The sequence below is a fragment of the Pelodiscus sinensis genome, chromosome 13 (genome assembly GCF_052426305.1).
Source record: "Pelodiscus sinensis isolate ZL-2025 chromosome 13, ASM5242630v1, whole genome shotgun sequence".
Classification (NCBI taxonomy): domain Eukaryota; kingdom Metazoa; phylum Chordata; order Testudines; family Trionychidae; genus Pelodiscus; species Pelodiscus sinensis.
The window spans coordinates 46172600-46191422 of record NC_143064.1 but is presented as its reverse complement, the minus strand read 5'-3'; the positions used below and the strand labels follow the sequence as shown (position 1 = coordinate 46191422).

The window sequence follows — 18823 nt, the reverse complement described above, 5'->3', positions numbered from 1 at the left end:
CAAAGGCACTTTGGCACCTAACTGCCAGGGCCTCTGCTCTCCACCAAGGGGAGCAGCGCTAGGAGGAGACACCCATTAAAGACTGAGAGATGCTCAGACTCTACAGTCATGGGGCCAGGAACCTCCCCTGGCACTAGGAGTTTGTGCCACAAGGCAAGAGGTTGGCAGTAGCAGTGGCAAGCGCAGGTAGCACCTGGCAAGCCGAAGGTGGAACTGCAGGGAAATCTAACCTGTCCCAGACAGACCGATGGCAAACTCAAGGCTGCACTTCAAAGGCTTTGCTGGGCAAGAACCTGCAGTGCAAATGGTTTCATCTGAGAACATCAGTCCACCAGGAGCTAAATTCAGCCCAGAGGTACCTGGAGGCAACTCCCACTCAACTCAATGGGGCTGGGTTTGACCCAACCTCTTCCAAGTGTAGAGAAAATTTGAAACCAATGGGTCTCCCCCCTTTCCTGCAACCCCACTCCTTCCCCACGACCAAAAGATGCCCCAGGAGCATTGGTGGCACTGGAATCAGACAGGCTCTGTAGGCCCAGAGAAACAGGGCAGGAGGATCGGGATCCGAAAGGTTTTAACTCTCTTCACTGGCCAGGAAGCTCCGGTCGGGCTGGGGTTCTTCCACATAGGCCAGAACAGAGAGAACAGAGGAACAACCTCGCGCGAACGTCTCCATCACCCGCCCACCACAGGCAGCCTTGGAAAAGCAGCTGGTCTAGCAGAAAAGCTGCCATGGGGTCACCCGAAGGCAGAGGGAGGGACCTCAGTCCTAATAACTCAGCAGTTAGGCGTCCTTTGCTGAATGCACACAAGACTGGCCCAACTTCCAGCATATGGGGAAGGAAACATGGGGGAGATACAGCCCCCCCCCACCACACTGGTGACCCCCTGGATCAGCTCATCCGGGGTCAGGAATCTATTTCCTGAACGGAGAGAGAAGCACCCACCCATCAGTCCGATGCAAAACCTGCCCAGCCTGTCTCAGCACATGGAATGCCACGGCTAGCCCCGCGAGGCTGGAAAAATGCAGCCAGCCAGACACAGCTGCCCCGGGGAGGTCTGACCACTCACGGCCAGCAGAAAGGTCGACAACGCCCAGGAAAGGGATTGAGACAATTACACCAACAGCCATTTTCAGAAATCTCCTTGGCAGGAAGATCCTCCAGCTAAAGCCATAGCAGGGGTAGCAAAGAACTGGCCGTGTTTTAAAGCACGTCGGTGCGACAAAAATAAGTCAACCCAAGAGCCATCAATGCCTGGCCACCACAGTAATTGAATCACTTGTGTGTGTCCGCACCACAGGCTTTGTGTCAGGGGTGCAGCATCTCCCTAGCTCTGGAGTGTAGACTAGGGCTGCAAAAGCTAGCAGCCTGACCTGCTGTCACCCAGTGCTCTGAGCTGCTACAAGGGCAAATTCTAGCATCCAGGATGGGGTGTACCTGACAGAGATCCCTCACCTGTGGGGGCCTGGGTTTATTTCAGCACCAGCTTCACAGCTTGCACTCTGGCTAAAGCTGGACCACCAAAGTCATGGCATTCTTAGTAGCACAGGGCTGCTGGAAGCATGATTTAGGGAACGAGGAGGGAGGTTCCCACAGCCACTCCAATTCACGTGTCGGCCTGTGATAGGGACACACTCCTTTGCAGGTAGCAAGGCATGTTAGATAGCCTTAGCCTCGCCTGCCCCCCTCCCACTCCATCCCCACCCTTCGGTTTGGTCCTGTTACATACACAGCAACGACACGCCAATGCTTGCATTTTATCCAGCAAGACGCTTACTCGCTTTGCTCTGTTCATCCCACCCCTTCCTCAGAAATGCAACTCTCTCTGGAGTGGAGCACGAAAGACAGTCTGCACCACCACCCATTCAACAAAATTTGGAGAGGAGAAATGAGGAGTAACTGCAGGGGAGCAGAACACACTGGAATGCAGACACCCCCTCCTAGGTTAGCTCCCAAACTCTTGCCAAATTCTAGCATCCAGTTGCTGCAATGATTCTGAGGAGTCATGGCTTGGGGGTACTTTCTCACCCACCGGGCGAAGAGACAATTTATTGGCTTTTCGCTTCTTTTCAGACTTACCATGTTGACTTCTGAAATCTGGTCAATGCTGGAGATATGGATGCTCATTCCCACTGTAACAGGGTTACCTGAAACACAAAGGGGCCCTGGTTAGCACAGAACACAAGCTGCCGCTGGACTACCCCACAGTGCAATTTAGCTTACTGGGCAAAATGTCAGAGGGGGAGCCGGGTTAGTCTGTATCGGCAAATACAACGCGGAGTCCTGTGGCACCTTAGGGCATGTCCGCACTAGGAAATGATTTCGAAAGAACTCAATTCGGAAGAATAATTCCAGAAATGACAAAATCGAAATAGTGGGTCCTCCCTGTGGGAATGCCTTGAAAATAGTCCGAGGCAGGCTCTGTTATTGTGGATGTGCTACCTCCGACTTAGAGCCCCAAGCAGCATTCGATTACTTCAAATTACTCAGAGGAGTCGTTATCTCAAAATAGAAGCAATGGAGCGTCCACACGACTGCTATTTCGAAATAAGTGTTTTTCCCTGACAAAAGCAGGAGAGCAGATTTCAATATAACCAGCCCGTTATTTCAAAATAAAGGCTTGGTCATGTGGACACTCCGCTTATTTCAAAATAAGGAGTGATTTATCGAAATAACTCCCTAGTGTAGACCAAGGCTAGGAAACTAACAGATTTATTTGAGCATAAGCTTTCATGAACAAAGACTCACTTCATCAGATGCATTGGAGCAGAAATGACAGAGGCAGGCATAAATATACTTATATACTTCTGAAAGGCAGCATATATAAATATATTATGCCTGCCTCTGTCATTTCCACTCCAATGCATCTGACAAAGTGGGTCTTTGCCCATGAAAGCTGATACCCAAATAAAGCTGCTACTCTGTAAGATGCCAGAGGACTCCTCGTTGTTTGGGCAAAGCAGTTACACCAGTGGAAAATGGAGGTAGAAGGTTCATTGAGTTCAAAGGATTTCCACATCAAGAGCTGTGAATTTGCCAGGGCAAATGTGGATTTTCTAACCCAGCCCTGCGAGCTCAGCCTGGGAATGGAGAGAGAAGATGGATTTTTTCACTAGCTAGTTTCTGCAGGCCAAACGGACGATCCCAGCCCCGTCTACGGGCTCGCACAGGTGTAACCGATTGGCCACGTAACTGGAACGTAGCAAACAAGTCTGCCGCTCCGGCACACGAAGCGTTGGCCTCCCGCTCACCCCCTCTTCACGAGGTTGGCTCTGCCATGCTAACCGTTTTTCAAACAGTGGTTAGTCGATGCAGACAGGCCCCTGGACACACTCCGGGAGTAGGTCTGTGGAGGGAGCCAATGCCATTTTTCACAACCATTTTGCCATGTAGAACAGCACTTCAGTTCCCCATCGGACTTAATCTGCCTGGCAACAAGGTGCCATCTGGCTCTGCCCTAAGGAGACAAGCCCGTGTTACCATACACCAAGAGCACCCTGCTCTATTCTACAATCGAGGTTCCCAACCTTTTCGAGCATACGCACCCTTTTCCAATCTATTCAATTTTCACAGACCGAGAAAAAAAGAAAAGTAAGGAAAGAAAACGAAAAGAAAAGGTTGGACCCACCGCCATGGGGCCAATCCTTATTTTTAAACTTTCCACGGACCCCCTGCAGTGCCGTCGTGGACCAGCAGGGCTCCACGGACCACAGGCTGGGAGCCACTGTTCTACACTGCTAGAAAAGACGGTATGGGCAGTGATTAAAGACTCCCTGGATTCTAGTCCCCACCTCCACCCAAGGCCCTCTGAATGGGCGCCATGCCTAAGGAACCACGTCCCTGGTTTTGTATGAGTTTTATTGAGTGGTTTGTTACACAGTTCCAAAAGGGGAGGGGTAGGACATTTTGCCACACATGGTGTTGACTTTTCTTCAAGTCACTGACAACTCCCAGGGCTGAAATATTTACAGAAAATCACAAAAGAACTGAAAAACCATTAGCAAATAAAGAGGAGGGGACCCATCTAACCTGGAAACTAACCTGGAAACTAACGGTATAGGGGACCCATCTAACCTGGAAACTAACTAACACGCAGCAGTCAAACGTTAACTCGAACTAAGTCCTTAGTTCAAGTTAACTGTTACACAAAGGATACACAAACTGTTACAAAGGTGTAACAGTTAACTCGAACTAAGGACTTAGTTCGAGTTAACGTTTGACTGCCACATGTAGCCGTGGGCAGTTAGTTTGGACTAAGGGGATTTAAAAATGGCGCCCGGACGGGAAGATGCAAATAAAGTCCGGGATACTTAAATCCCGGGCTTCATTTGCAACTTCGAATGCCTACATTAGCCTCCCTAGTTCGAACTAGGGGGCTAGTGTAGACAGACCCTAAACGAGGTATTCGTTGTGTGTTACTAGAAATAGGAACGTAGTGTCATTGTGGGTGGGTGTGCTGCTTCTGAGACCCTATGCCTGCAAATTAGACCCCATCATCCTTTAATGGGATATGAATAACACCTCAAACATCAGAATCAAGAGTGGCTCTAATTAGGACCTCCCATCTAACTCTCCTTAAAGAGACAGCACAGTCGTGTTTTCCTCTCAGACTCTGAGCACTTGTGGGATGTTCTGAGCAGCCTTTCACGCCGGGCCTTACTGAATACAGCCAGCAGTTTGACGGCTGTTTGTCTGAGGTGCGTGGGTGGGTTCTCAGCCTGAGCTGTGCCCCGGCTCAGGAAGCCAGCCCCACAGGGGGGGCACTCACCAGCCACCCCCAGCTTGGCAAACACAGAGAGGGCCTGCCTCCGCGGAGACAAGCCAGGGGAATTCCTAAAACCCTTTTGGTCTTAATCACACCTATGGCTACCGGGAGCACAAGAAAAGGCTTTTTGAGGAGAAAAGTCTCCTCCTGTCAGTTCCCTGACGCTATTTTTATTGGTATCATCAGCTTTCGTGAGCCCAGCCCACTTCTTCAGATGACTGGACATCTGAAGAAGTAGGCTGGACTCACAAAAGCTCATGATACCATCGACATGTTTTGTGAGTCTTTAAGGTGTTGCCAGACTATTTGTTGTTTTAAGTTTTCCCTGTTTCAGACTAACTTAGCTACCTCTCTGAAGCCATTTTTATTATGAGCACACCAGCTCAGCTCCGGACCTGACTGTGCTACTGGCTAGCCATCTGCCTAGTAAGACAGTCCCTGTCTCACAAGGTACGTCTAAACTACATGGCTCTGTCACCAGAGCCACGTAGATTACTTTACTAGACATACCCAAATGAAGCGGCGATTTAAATAATCGCCGCTTCATTTAAATTAAAATGGCTGTCGCGCTGAGCCGATCAGCTGTTTGTCAGCTCAGTGCGCTAGTCTGGACACTCCACGGTCAACATCAAAGGCATTTGTTGACCGCCCCGGTAAACCTCATCCCATGAGAGACAACAAAGCTGAGCCCAAGGTGACACCGCAGGTGCGTGACAGAGGCGGGGATAGAAGGAGTCCTGATTTCCGGACTCCTAGTCTCAGGGCAGCACCGTTTCACACAATCGAATGGCTAGACGCTGCAGCCAGGCAAATTCAGATCGGAAATAAGGTGCCAATTTTTAACGGCGAGAGCAATTGACCTTTGGGACCCTTTGGCACACTGTAGGCTCCACCACCGGCACTTTTAACATCAAGCTGGGCTGTTTTTTTTCTAAAAGCTCTGCTCTAGGAATTGTGTGGAGGAAGTTTGACGGCTTTGTGTTGTGCTGGCAGACCACAGTGGTCCCTCCTGGCCTTGGAATCTCTGAATCTATGCTGCTTCTCCCTTCAAGTGCCCTACCATTGTCACCAAGCACCCCCGCCCTTCCCTGGATCTTCCCCGCCTTCCCCCTCCACATACACACTGATAATTGTTGTGGTTTTACAATCCAGTTTTTGCCATCTAAAAACAAGCAAAACAGCGACAACAATGCATTTCTCTCCCCTGTTGCCACATGAAAGATCCACAGAAACAACAAAGACAATCGACTGGCTCGAAGGGGAAACCAACCATGAGGAGACACAAAGAGCTGTCAAACACACAAAGTCTATCTAATCTAGTCTATCTGTCGAGGCATTTGTGCCACACTCATCACCATGGTATCTGAGTGCCCGAGGTCAGGCAGTGACTCAGTGGCAAAGCCATGAATAGAATCCAGAACTCCTGACTCCCAAATCCCTGCTCTAAGACAGACGAGTGACAGATTGAAGATCCGCACCGCGCTACTTCCAGCTGAGCCGAGCTTAACACAGCGTCTCCGGGCTCAGCCAGGGACAGGTCTCCGGCTTAGTCGGGCGAGCAGCAGTGGAGACGCCCTGGGCTCTGAAAAGTTGGAGACCTCACGAATCACTCAAGGTCCCCAGTTGGCAGAGCCCGTGTCCTGGGGTTCTGGGGTTTGTGGACGCCCACCTAGGCAGGATGATGAGAAGCCCTCTCACATCCCTGAACAAATCGGCCTACATGTTCAGGCTGAGCCCACAGGGCTAAGCGCCTACGCATACTACCTAGCCCAGAACCCTCCTGTGACGGGGCGCCGAGACCCCGCACTGAGCCCAGGGGGGGCGAGCGCCTTATTGACGCTGCCGGGGAGCACCTACCAGCCATGTGCCGGATGCTCCCAGGCCGCAGCGCAGCTGGGGAACGCTGGGGCGGCCTCTGGAAGGGGGAGGGGAGGATCACCCGGCATGCCGGTGTATAGGAGGGGGCTTACACCAGTGACGTCGGAGGGACACCCAGCCAGCGTCCGGGGTGGCGGGAGCTTTAAAACCCGCCTGGGCTGTGAAGAGGGGGAGGCAAGCGAGGGGGAGCGGACCCGCCAGGAGGGGGGTAGGCACCCGGAGATGCCTCGCAGGAGAGACTGGGAGAGCCGGTAAGGCTCATCACGGAGGGGAGATTAGTGAACATGGGACGAGGGACAAGGAGGAGAGAGGAAGTAGCCCAGTGCAGGGCGGTGAACCAAGCCCATGGGCTGGCACATTTAGGGTCGCAACCCCATCAGCCAGACTGAGACTGTGCCATAGTCTAAATCCTTAGGGCCCTGGATTGGGGCCCGCGAGTGAGGGCGCGCCCGGGCCCCCTTTCTCCTCCGTCTCGGGCGGAGACCAGACTCGGCGAAATATATGGACAAATGACTAAAGTCGTCAGCCAAAAAGGGCTGGGCAGCCTGGCTTAAGTGGGCCTGACGCCCCAAGACTGGGTAAAGGGAGGGAAGGACCAGGGATGACAGACCCACCCCCAGAGGCGCGGTCACACCTCCCTATAAGCCACACAGCGATGGAGGGAAGAGATTATTCCCCTCTGTTTGGCACTGGTGAGGCCGCATCTGGAGCATTGCACCTAGTTTTGGGTTGTCCATTATGGCAAGGATGTGGCCAAACTGGAGAGAATCCAGTGGAGAGTAATGAAAATGAGGAGGAGGCTGGAGCACATGACCTACGAGGAGAGGCTGAGGGCTTTGGGCTTGTTTAGGCTGCAGAAGAGAAGAGTGAGGGGGGATTTGAGAGCAGCCTTCAGCTACCTGAAGAGGGTTCCAAAGAGGATGGAGAGAGGCTGGTCTCAGTGGTGGCAGAACGAGGAGCAATGGTCTCAAGTTACAACGGGGGAGGTCTTGGTTGGCTATTAGGAAAAGCTATTTCCCTAGACGGGTGAGGAAGCACCGGGATGGGTTGCTAGGGAGATAGTGGAGTTTCCATCCCTAGCGGTTTTTAAGTCCTGGCGTGGCAAAGCCCCAGCTGGGATGACTGAGTTGGGTTGGTCCTGCTTTGGGCAGGGGGCTGGACGCGATGGCTCCGGAGGGCTCTGCCAGCCCTGGGGTTCGCCGCCAGGCAGTAGCACATGTCGACAGGGCAGCACTGGCCTGGGGACGGAGGATGGGTTTTGCCCTTTGGGTTGCCTGGCCAGGAACAGAGCCATGCTCACATGGAAGGACAGGGGAGCGTGTGATTTCTGTGCTGCCTTGCCTAATGGCTAGGATTGCTCAGCGCCGTTCCGAACTGGATTTCTGCTCAGGGAACCTGGCTATGGGACGTCCACCGGGCGCACGTCTGTCAGAATCCCTCGGGAGCTGCCTCAGAGCCTGGACCCTAATCAGACCACTTGGCTTTGACCAGAACGGCCCCCACCCTCAGGGGGAAGTTACTTTGCTTGACCATGGCCTCCTTTTCTCAGGAAGACTGTTCGTGGGCCATTGATGCTTTAGACAGGACAGGGGTGGGCAATAGTGCACGGGGCCACTTACTGAATTTCGGTATATGGTTATAGGGCAGCTCCACCCCCTCTCCCTCCCCGGGATGGGACCCTGAGGTAGAAGGGGCGGGGCTATGGCCTAGCCCCCCTCCCCCCAAGTTGTCTGGGCCAGAGGCTTTGAATTAAGCACACAGCAAAGGGCTTATGGCTCCCAGGCCCGCCGCTACCACCTTGCATGGGGTTACTGACGCTATTTAAAGAGCTCTGGCTTCTGCCGGGGGAGCTCTGCGAGCCGGAGCCCCAAGCCCTTCCAATAGGATCCTGCAGCCTGAGCCACTTCCTGGAAATTCTGTGGCACAGGCAGCAGGATAGCAATAGAAAGCAGCCAAATGCAGTCCACGGGCTGGATCCAAGTGGTAGGTGGGCCCCTGAGATTGAAGGCGGTGCCTAGCCCTAAGCAGGACACACACAGGCACGAGTAGCTTCTCCCCGATTCTTCAGCAAGACTGTGCAGAAAAACAATCTTTGTTCCAAGTGCTCAAGAGCCAAGAGCCAGCAGGCTCCAGAAACAGGCTGGGAGCAGATCAGGCCCTGGTCCCACATGGCAGGCAGAGCTACATCCACGCAGGTGGCGTGCAGGCTGCACCTGGCGGAAGGTCACACCGGTTGGTGCTCCTCTGGGCATGTCTCTTCTCCCCCCGCTACACACCGTGGGGGGTATGTAGCCAGGATCCTGGGGTGCCCTTTTCCTGTCCACTTGGACCTTTACGTTTACAGGGACCCTGCCTCTGTGCAGAGATGGCGGCTGCTTTGTTCTTGGAGCAGCTGCAGTCTGGGCCGGAGGAGATGCACACACCGCGCTCTCTCTCACGCATGAAGACTTTACTCTGGTTCTCTCTCACCGGTTTCCATAACCGGATACACAGTCACGTTAGATGAAAGGTAAGTATTTTGCTCTGCATGTGTGGAAACAGAAATGTTTCCCTGAGCCACTGGGACTCTGTGCAGACAGGCACTGGTATATTAGAGACAACCCCCCACAGGTCATCTGAGATTATAGAGCATGGCTCACATTCAGCGCTACCTTAGCAATGAAGCGTCACTAATGCTGATCTCCATTCAGGGCCAATGACAATAACTCGCCCTTATTGCACAGCCTGGCTAATAAGGCCAGTGCAGAGCGCATCTCGTAGCCCAAGAAACACCCATCCTGGGCACCCCGGAGTGTCTTTTTGCACTTATAAAATGGGAGGCTCATAATATAGAGGATGATTAATGAATGTATCACGGTGGTGCCTAGCAACTGCAATCTAGATAGAGGCTCCCTTGTGCTGGGTGCAGGACCAACGTTTAATAAAAGGCAGGTCCCTGCCCCAAAGACTAGCCAGCAGGAGCAGAAAGACAACAGAGTTAGTTCAGAAATGCAGGCACCTGGGCATCAGAAGGGGTTGGCGCCGGTGGTGGAGCAGCGATCGCTGCGCCTGTGCCCAGAAAGCAGAAGCAAATCGTTTGGGGGCCTGATTTCATTCTGGGTCTCTCTGATTTGTGGTGACGTTTGGAAGCCAGGAGTTCAGCGGGGTCCCGGAAGCACCGGCTTACACCTCGCCAAACACAATCAAACTTTTAAATACACATGAAATATCCCCAACCCCTTTTCACCTGGTTTTATTCCCTCTGCATTTATGTGACTCACCGCCAACCTCGCCACCATCCCCCCGGCCTATCGCAAAGCGCACAGGTAGCTTGTCGGAGCCTGTGTAAGAGCCAGCAACATCAAACATTTACAGAGGCTGATATCAAAGCACTCCCACCAGCATTCCTGTCAGTCTGTCCTTCTTCCTAGCCAGCAGGCCTTCCAGAACACGCTGAATTGATTCGGGCACAGGCCAAAAACACCTATCAACCAATGGCAACTTTAAGGCACCGAGGGAGAACAATGTTGCTTTGAAGTGGCTGGGGCCAGAGACAGGGTAAGGGTATGTCTACACTACAGCGCTAATTCGAACTAACGGATCCAGACTAAAAAACTAGTTCGAATTAGCGTTTTGCTAATTTGAACTAGCATGTCCACATTAAGTGGACCCTGAACCGGGGTTAAGCATGGCCGGAAGCAGTGCCGGCAGGGCATCAGAGGAGGACTTAGAGCGTGGAGCTGCTGTCTCAGGCTAGCCGAGGGCTGTGCTTAAAGGGACCCGACCCCCACCCCGGACAGACAGTTCTCAGGGGTGCTCCGCTTGCAAAGCAGTCCTGGCTTGGAGTGCCCTGAGTGCCCACACTGGGCACATCACAGCACTCGGCCATCAGACCGGCTGCACTTGCCGCAGGCTGCCATCTGGGCAGAGGGGGTAATTGAGGGGCTGCAGGAGAGCTTCCACCCCCAGAAGCCCACAGAGCCAGCCCAGTCCTCCCCATCGGGGGCTCGTACCCCATTCCTCCCTCACCTCCTTCACTTACCCTTCCCTAGCCTCCCTTCCTGATGTACAAAATAAAGAAAATATGTGTTCAAAAATAGAATCTCTCTTTATTGAACAAATCTCGGGGAGACTGGGAAAAGGAGGTGGGAGAGGGAAAGAGAGAGGGTGGGAGAGGGGAGGGCAACTAAAATGATCAGAGGTTTGGAAGAGATCCCATATGAAGAGAAGCTAAAGAGACTGGGACGTTTCAGTTTAGAAAAGAGGAGACTGAGGGGGGATAGGATAGAGGTCTATAAAAGCATGAGTGGGGTGGAGAGGGTGCATACAGAAAAGTTTTTCATTAGTTCCCATAATAGAAGGACTAGAGGACACCAAAGGAAAGGAATGGGTAGCAGGCTTCAAACTAGTAACAGAAAGTTGTTCTTCACAAAGCAAAGAGTCAACCTGTGGAACTCCTTGCTGCAGGAGGCTGTGAAGGCTACAACTAGAACAGAGTTTAAAGAGAAGTGAGATAAAGTGATGGAGGTTGGGTCCATGGAGTGGTATTAGCCAGGGGGTAGGAGTAGTGTCCCTGCCCAAAGTTTGTGGAAGGCTGGAGAGGGATGGCATGAGACAAATGGCTTGGTCACTGTCGTCGGTCCATCCCCTCCAGGGTCCCTAGGGTTGGCCGCTGTCGGCAGACAGGCTACTGGGCTAGATGGACCTTTGGTCTGACCCAGTACAGCCATTGTAAGCTCAGGGCTCAGGGTTGGGGGTCTCAGTGGACCACCTTGATTTTCATGCACACCTGCTCCTGGGTGGCCAGGCTGGCAGCTCTCCTGCCCTAGACGGCCACTTTCCTGTGCCTAGTGCGGAGGTCGTGGACGAGGTCCACGATGTCCGCACTAGACCAGGTGGGTGCCCGCCTCTTGCGGTCCCGGGCAAGCTCCCGGGAGCCACCAGCCTGGTCCCGGGAAGAGGGGGAGGGCTGGGGGGCATCGAGTGGCTGTCTCGAGCCGTGCCAGGTGCAGGGTCTGCTAGCTAGGTGCTGGCAGGCTTGCACCTGGCACGGGTACTGTAGCCAGCCCGTGCCCCTTTAAGGGGTGCGGGAGGGGGGCAGACGAGTTTCCCTGGTGTTGGCCAGAGTGGCCACCAGGGAAAGCTGGGGAGGGCTAGCCTCCCACTAGTTCGAATTAAGGGGCTACACACCCCTTAATTCGAACTAGTAAGTTCGAACTAGGCTTAGTCCTCGTAGAATGAGGTTTACCTAGTTCAAACAAAGCGCTCCGCTAGTTCGAATTAAGTTCGAACTAGCAGAGCGCTAGTGTAGCGCCTATCAAAGTTAATTCGAGCTAACATCCATTAGTTCGAATTAACTTTGTAGTGTAGACATACCCTAAGGGACTTACTACTGCAACTAGCTAAGGAAGGTCGCCTTTAGCTCGAGTGCTAAAAAAGGCATTTTTGGAGCAGAAAGAGCATCCTGCCCCACATGAAGGCTTTGCCTGGTATGGGCTTGTGGTCAGATTTCTGGGCATAAGTCAATACCAGACCTTGCATCGAGCATCTGAGTGAAGGACGTAGTCCAAGTCAGAGCCAAAGTTGCTGTCGCCAAGCTATAAGACTCCAGCATTGACAGCACGGGTAAAAACCCCATGGACTTAGGGAAAGGCAGGGTAATGAACCCATGTGTTGCAGAAAAGCACACCCCATTGCTTTATAAATCCCGCCCTTTCCTAGAGAGCTGGGGTTTGGAATGGCTCCCATATGAAGAGAGATGAAAAAGACTGAGACTTTTCAGCTTAGAAGAGAGGAGACTAAGGGGAGGGGGGATAAGATAGAAATCTATAAAATCATGACCGGTGTAGAAAAAGCGAGTAAGGAAAAGTAATTAACTTGTTCCCATAACTAGGGGTCACCAAGTGAAATTAATAGGTAGCTGGCTTAAAACAAACAAAAGGACGTTTTTCTTCACACCGCACACAGTCAACCTGTGGAACTCCTTGCCAGAGGATGTGGGGAAGGCCAGGACTTTAACAGGGTTCAAAAAAGAGCTAGATAAATTCATGGGGATAGGTCCGTCAATGGCTATTAGCCAGGATGGGTGGGAACGGTGTCAGTTTGGCAGAAGCTGGGAATGGATGACAGGGGAGGGATCACCTGATGATTCCCTGTAGTGTTCCCTCCCTCTGGGGCATCTGGCATCGGCAGACAGGACACTGGGCTGGCTGGACCTTTGATCTGACCCGGTCTGGCCATTCTTATGTTACTTTGAGCTAGAGGAGACTTTCCTTAGGTAGTTGCAGTAGTAAGTCTGTGCGGTTTGCAGCATGGGAGGCGGGGCGGGGTTTGCGTTCTTATTGGGATGGGGGACAGCCTGTCCCCCTCCTTGCACGCCCTGCCATCCCGCCGCACCGCGGGCAGGCAGACCCCCGAGCGCCGCGGCTAACGCGGCCTTCCCACTCACGCCGTTCTCGCCGCACAGCCTGGCTCTTGGCCAGCAGCCAATCAGATTGCTCAATTTGCACAACTCATTTAATAAGGAGGAATATGAGGGCTGTCCCGTGGGACACGGGAAGTTAGCGCGAGCTGTTTCCAAGCGACTGCGGAGTGTGGCGTGGGGCTTGAGGAAGCAATCAGGACTCGCATAACAAACTGGCACCTCGTTCTTAGGTTCTCTAATCAGGCCGGGGTATTGCTGCAGTCCTCCCTGGTCTCATACGCGACGAGAGGCTGGAGCTAGCAGTATACTCAGACTGATCTGTGGAACGCCTGCAGGTACGTGCCCGGAACCAACGGCTCAGCATGGAGACTGGGGGCACTGCACCGCTGGCTCTGCCACCTTGGAGCCGAGACGGAGAACTGACCGCTCGTGCTCATTAATATCCCTTGCAGGCTTCCAAGAGTCCAGGTGTTAATCTTGTTGGGATGGCCAAATTCCAACAAGCTGTTGACCTCAATTTCCCCTGCAGCTTTGAATGGGCCGAGTATTTCTCAGTTCCTGCTCTCTGCTGTTGCCATGCCCTGTTGAACAGCTGCTATGTTTCAGGCCAGAGAGGGGAGCGCTGCAGTGGAGGGAGAAGTGAGCCCTATATCCGTTGCCACAGTTCTGCCGTGGGAGCCTACCGAAGGGGACGTACCACGCTGGTATACACGTAAGAATAATTATTTGGCAAATGTTCCAGGGAAAGCTGGGAGCTAGGGGCTGCTATCTGTGAGGCGCGGGGCCTTACGGCGGCTATCCCATGGGCCTTTTTAAAGGATTAGTAGGGATTACAGTGGGATCTTGTGACTACCCCATGGAAATTTGGAAGTGAGAGAGAACAATCAATTGGCTGCAATGGACTACAAAAGCCGTCCCGTGGGTATTGACGGATTAGAGAGGAAGCTAGACGGAGGTTGATTTTAAGAGATGGTGGTAGGCACACACCTGAGCGGAATAAAAACAAGGTATCCATCGTGCAGGCTGAAAACCGAGAATGAAAAGCAGGAGAAAGCAAATGAACGCTGGGCAATTCCTTTGCAAGCCTGTCTGCTCCCCTTGACTTCACTGGGACGATTCACCTGCTTCAAGACAGGCATGTAGACGGAGATTGATCCTGCCTTGAGGGCGGGGGGCTGGACTCGATGACCTCTCGAGGTCCCTTCCAGTCCTATTATTCTATGATTCTATGTGCCTAATTACCTTGGGCCAGGTTCTCAAAGGTATTTGGGCACCAACGATGAGGAGAGGCACCTGGCGGGATTGTCAAAAGGACCTGAGCAGTTTACACGCCCAGCTCCCTCTCACCCTCCAGTCAGGCAAACTACAGGCAAATGGACCATTGTTCTAGTACATTTCCTGGGGCTTGGTCACTTACCAGCATTCTGGAAGTGGGCCCAGCAGCAATCCCTGATCTACCCTCTGAGCAGCCCCCGCTAAATCCTGAGGTTCAGACTTTGTCCTGTCCCTTGACGTATCCTGAGCTAGATGCTTCCTCTCTCCGTGCAACTGGGCAAGGAGGCCGGTGGAGAAGCCCCTGCCCGCAGGCCCCTCTGCAGCCGCCTCACAGCTGGAATAGGGGGACTACAAAAGGCTGGTAGGGGCAGTGGCACTGGTCTCCCAATGGCTGTGGAAAGGGAGGGCTGTGTTAAGCCCAATGCCACTGCAGCTGTCCCCGGGACAATGCCCCCCTAGGCTGCTCCTGGGACAGTTAGCCTCTCCTGCCCCACTGCTATGATGCCGCCCCTTTGCAGTCCAGCCCCTGCTTCTACAACCTGCTTGGAGCACTTCTTGTTGGGCTATTTGCTCTTCAAAGCCCCTGGGTGCTGTGCCTTGGAGGGGGACTTCTAGTCCCCTCATTTCTTCCCGGCTGAGCAGGGGCGGGGAGCCACCTGGCTGCGCCGCATCCTCCAGGCGCGCTCAGACATGCGTAGGTGGAAAGGGGAGGGCAGGTAAAGGGCTTCGTGGGGGCCGGGAACGTACTTTACAGTCTGGGTTACAAACCCAGGATGTGCTTTCCCACGGCATGGAAACAGAATGACACTAACAAAACCCCAAGCCTAAGTGTATGGGAAAACCAACAAGAGTCGCAGGGAAGCGTCCCCACGTCTTTTCCCAGGGCCACCGAGATGCTGGTAACCGTGTGGGAGACCTGCCTAGACACAGCATTAGACATCCTGAAACCTGCACCCTTTGTCTCCTTAGACCCAAAACTCCTTTGCTCTGCACCGGCTGAAGTGAAGCAACCGGAGATCCAGGATCCCAGACTGGCCTTTCATCCTCCCACCATTGTCCTGCCAGCGTCCAGAAGGCGGGGAGCTTTCCCTTTGGATTCCAAGATGCTGTTGATTGTTAGATCGCTCTCCCCCCTGTGCTGAGTTCTTGGGGAGCCCACCGGAGAGCTGATCTCGCCTGTCAATCTGGCCCCAGCTGTGGGCGTTGAGCTGAGCTCTTTGGAGAACTGGTCCTGTTCCTCTCTAAAGTTCTGCCTCTGCTTGGGAGCATGGCAGAATCCAACAAACCTCGCACGAGGGCGGCTTTTCCTTCGTGCGGTCCCCTCCTCCCATCTGCCAGACACAGCCACCCCGGATTTCTCAGTCCCGTGTCACTCCTCTACGGGCAGGTGAAGCTGGCGGACGCTGGCATGACAACCCGCACCCAGATGAGGAGAAACGGGAAAGAGGACAACCCAAGGGAACTGCGTCACACCGCCTGCCCCACTCCAGGTCAATATGGGGAAGACACCCATGGGAGCAGCCTTCCACCTGGTCTCATCATGGATTTGCAGCTCATCTCCCAGTTGGATTTAAGGCTAATTTTCCAGCTCCTGTGTCCCTGATGCTAGTTCTTTATGTAACTGGAGTGCCTCACTCGCCAGGAGAGAATGTCCTAATCTTTAACGTAAAGACCAAACTATGAATGTTTCACTCAAATGCGACTTCCCTCTTCCCTCGTGGCTGGAAAAGCTGGACAGCCAGCAACGGTACAGTCGGACGTCTAGGAGTCTTCACAAGCAAATACTTCGAATCCAACACCAAGATCTGTCAGAGAGTTGAACTAGGGATGAACTAGGCTTATTGGGTAGTCAAGTCCCTACTTGACTTCTCGCTTCCCCACCCCTCTTGCTGCCACTCTATCAGAGGCAGCAAATGGGGGGGAGCAGGAGCTGATGCTGGGGGGGGTCTTAAAAGCCAGTTCCCCCCAGTACCATCTCCACAGGGAGAGGAGAGGGGAAGCAGAGGCACAGCGGAGGACACGGCATGAGCCAGGACTGAGCAGTCCATCAGTCCAGCATTTGGAACAGGGTATGATCTGGGAGTCGGCTGTAGAAAACGACATTTAAAAGGCAGAGCCACAGCAAACGCCCTTATCGACTGATCGAGAGGTCGATGGAAATTCCATGGGCTACTCGATTAGCGTACTAACTGCTGTTTAACATCCCTACACTGATCCACCCTGTTCTCGCTACAACTATCCAGAGAAGAAGGTGCAAACGTTTGGGACGTGTGAGCCAGGACAGGGAAGCTGGAGGGACACACAACACGGGCTGACCCAAAGTCTCCTTCTGGTGCCCAGAGAGGGAAATGGGAAGGGACTTCACGCAGAAGACGTGCAAAAAGCAGCCCAGGATAGACAGGGATTGCAGACACTTGCGCCTGTCAAAATGCAGGTCATGATCCAGCCCTGGGTCGCAGACTGTTAGATACTGGGTCATGTTGCTCAGTACCCAGGGACCCTGGTGGGCACTTCGAACACCCTTGGCCAATCCCCATGCATTCTGACACTGTGCTCGGCCCTCGAAGGGACCAGCAGCAGGTCGGGCTCCTAGGCAGCAGGGGCATGGGGCTCCCCATACCACCTCTGCCCTGAGCACTGGCTCCATGCTCCCATTGGCCTGAAACCAGCCAATAGGAGCTGTGGAGGGCCAGTGCCTGCAGGTGAGAGCCATGTGTAGCTAGCTGCCTGCCCCTGCCTAGGAGCCGGGCAGGTTGCTGGCTGCTTCTGGGGCACAGCACAGTTTGTGGTGCCAAACGGGCAGGAAGTCAACCTTCGAATCCCTGCTCACCAGAAGCCACGGGAGGTAAGCCCGTGCCCCAGTCACCTGACCCAGCCCTGAACCCCCCCAACCCAAAGTCTCCTGCACCCGAAATCCCTCATTCCCAGCTCCATCTCATAGCCTGCTGCACCAGCCCTGACCTCTTCCTGCACCCCAACTCCCCGCTCCAGCCCAGAGACCTTCCTACACCGTGAACCCCTCAACCCAGCCTCACCCCACAGCCCTCACCCTGCACCCTAACCCTCTGTCCCAGCCCTATACCCCTTCCTGCCCTCCAAAGCCCTTATGCCCATCTCCACGGGGTCTAAGGCATCAACATTTTTTTTCTGGTGACCCAAGTGAAGACGTTTGAAAACCACTGCCCCCAAGTGCTCTCTGGTAGCACAGGAAGGGTGCAGAGTACTTAGCTCAGCGCCTTACTGAGTCGGGTGCTGTACAAACAGTCCCATGCCCCAAATGTAAATAGACAAGACAGCTAATGGGTGAAAGGAAGGCAAAATGACTGTCCCCACCTTACAGATGGCAAATGTAGGCACACGGAGATTCAGATCCTGACCCAACCTGCTGACATCAATTTGCTTTGAAGCAAGCTCTGTGTGACTTGCCCAGTGCCACACACGAAGTCTAGGGCAGCCGCAGGAAGTGAAATCCATGAGAGCACACTGCCTCTCTCTGATGCCTGTCCGAGCCAGGCTCTTGTGGATTTCACTATCCCACTGGCTCGCAAGGATGAAACAACAGATATGGGGAAACAGGTCTGATGAAAAGTGCATGTACTTAAGTGACGTGCCTGGCCAAGTTTGCAAAACAAAACCCATCTGATGGGGGCTACTTACCAGCCCTGACTATGGCCGACTAAAATATTTTCAGGCAAACAGATCAATGTTTAACCCAACATAAAAAAAGTATCTTTTAAAAAAGTTCCCCTATGAACTTTTTTGATTTTAAGACAATTTAGTGCTGGATGAAGAGCTCTACGCTATGTCTAGACTGCACTGCTAAATCGGAAATTTGGCATGTCTACATGGTGCCAAATTTTGGAAAAAAGTGCTCTTTCAAGACATCCCTTACTCCTTGTAGAACGAGGTTTACAGGGATGGCGTAAGAGTGCGTCCATTCTTCTGAAATGTTTTTTGAAAAAGCGGACGCGTTCCTTGGATCAGCATTGCTTTTTTGGGGAACCTCTGGTATCCCGAAAAATCAATGCAGTCTAGACGTAGCCCTAGTGACCAAATTCATCAGTTTAGCCACAGGAAGGACAGTCGTTATCAAAGGGAACCCCTATTGCCCTACCAACATGCCTTAGTCTTGTGGGCACCTTTAAAAGCCAGTGGAAATTGGTCGGCCAATTCACTTCCTAATATGTTTCCTGAGACTGTCAGAGTAACCAATCAACACTAAGCAGGATGGGTCCTGATATTCACCAGCAATTATTGATCAGTCCTCAGTTGTCATTCACTATCAACCAAGACTGGATTTGAACCCGGCACCTACTGGTGGGAAAACATTTGTGCCTATTACAAAGCCCTGAGCCACCTAATCCCTGACATGTAGCGTGAGCTGAACCAAATTAATTTAAACAGGTTAATGCAAACATTTTGCTTGCTATCAAATCCATTACTCCATCATAAAACGCTGCAAATATTTGTTAACAGCGAGAAAATCTGTTGACTTGTTTA

At 52.9% G+C, this 18823-nt stretch overlaps 1 protein-coding gene across 2 annotated transcripts in view; it reads right to left on the bottom strand.

The window, feature by feature from the left end:
* The window catches only part of GABRQ (gamma-aminobutyric acid type A receptor subunit theta), a 98697-nt gene that overhangs the window by 61138 nt on the left and 18736 nt on the right, over positions 1–18823 (bottom strand). For both annotated transcript variants that reach the window (XM_006136299.5, XM_006136297.5), the window contains exon 3: positions 2082–2149. In XM_006136299.5, the coding sequence (XP_006136361.1) occupies positions 2082–2149 (68 nt within the window). The remainder of the gene's footprint in view (positions 1–2081; positions 2150–18823) is intronic.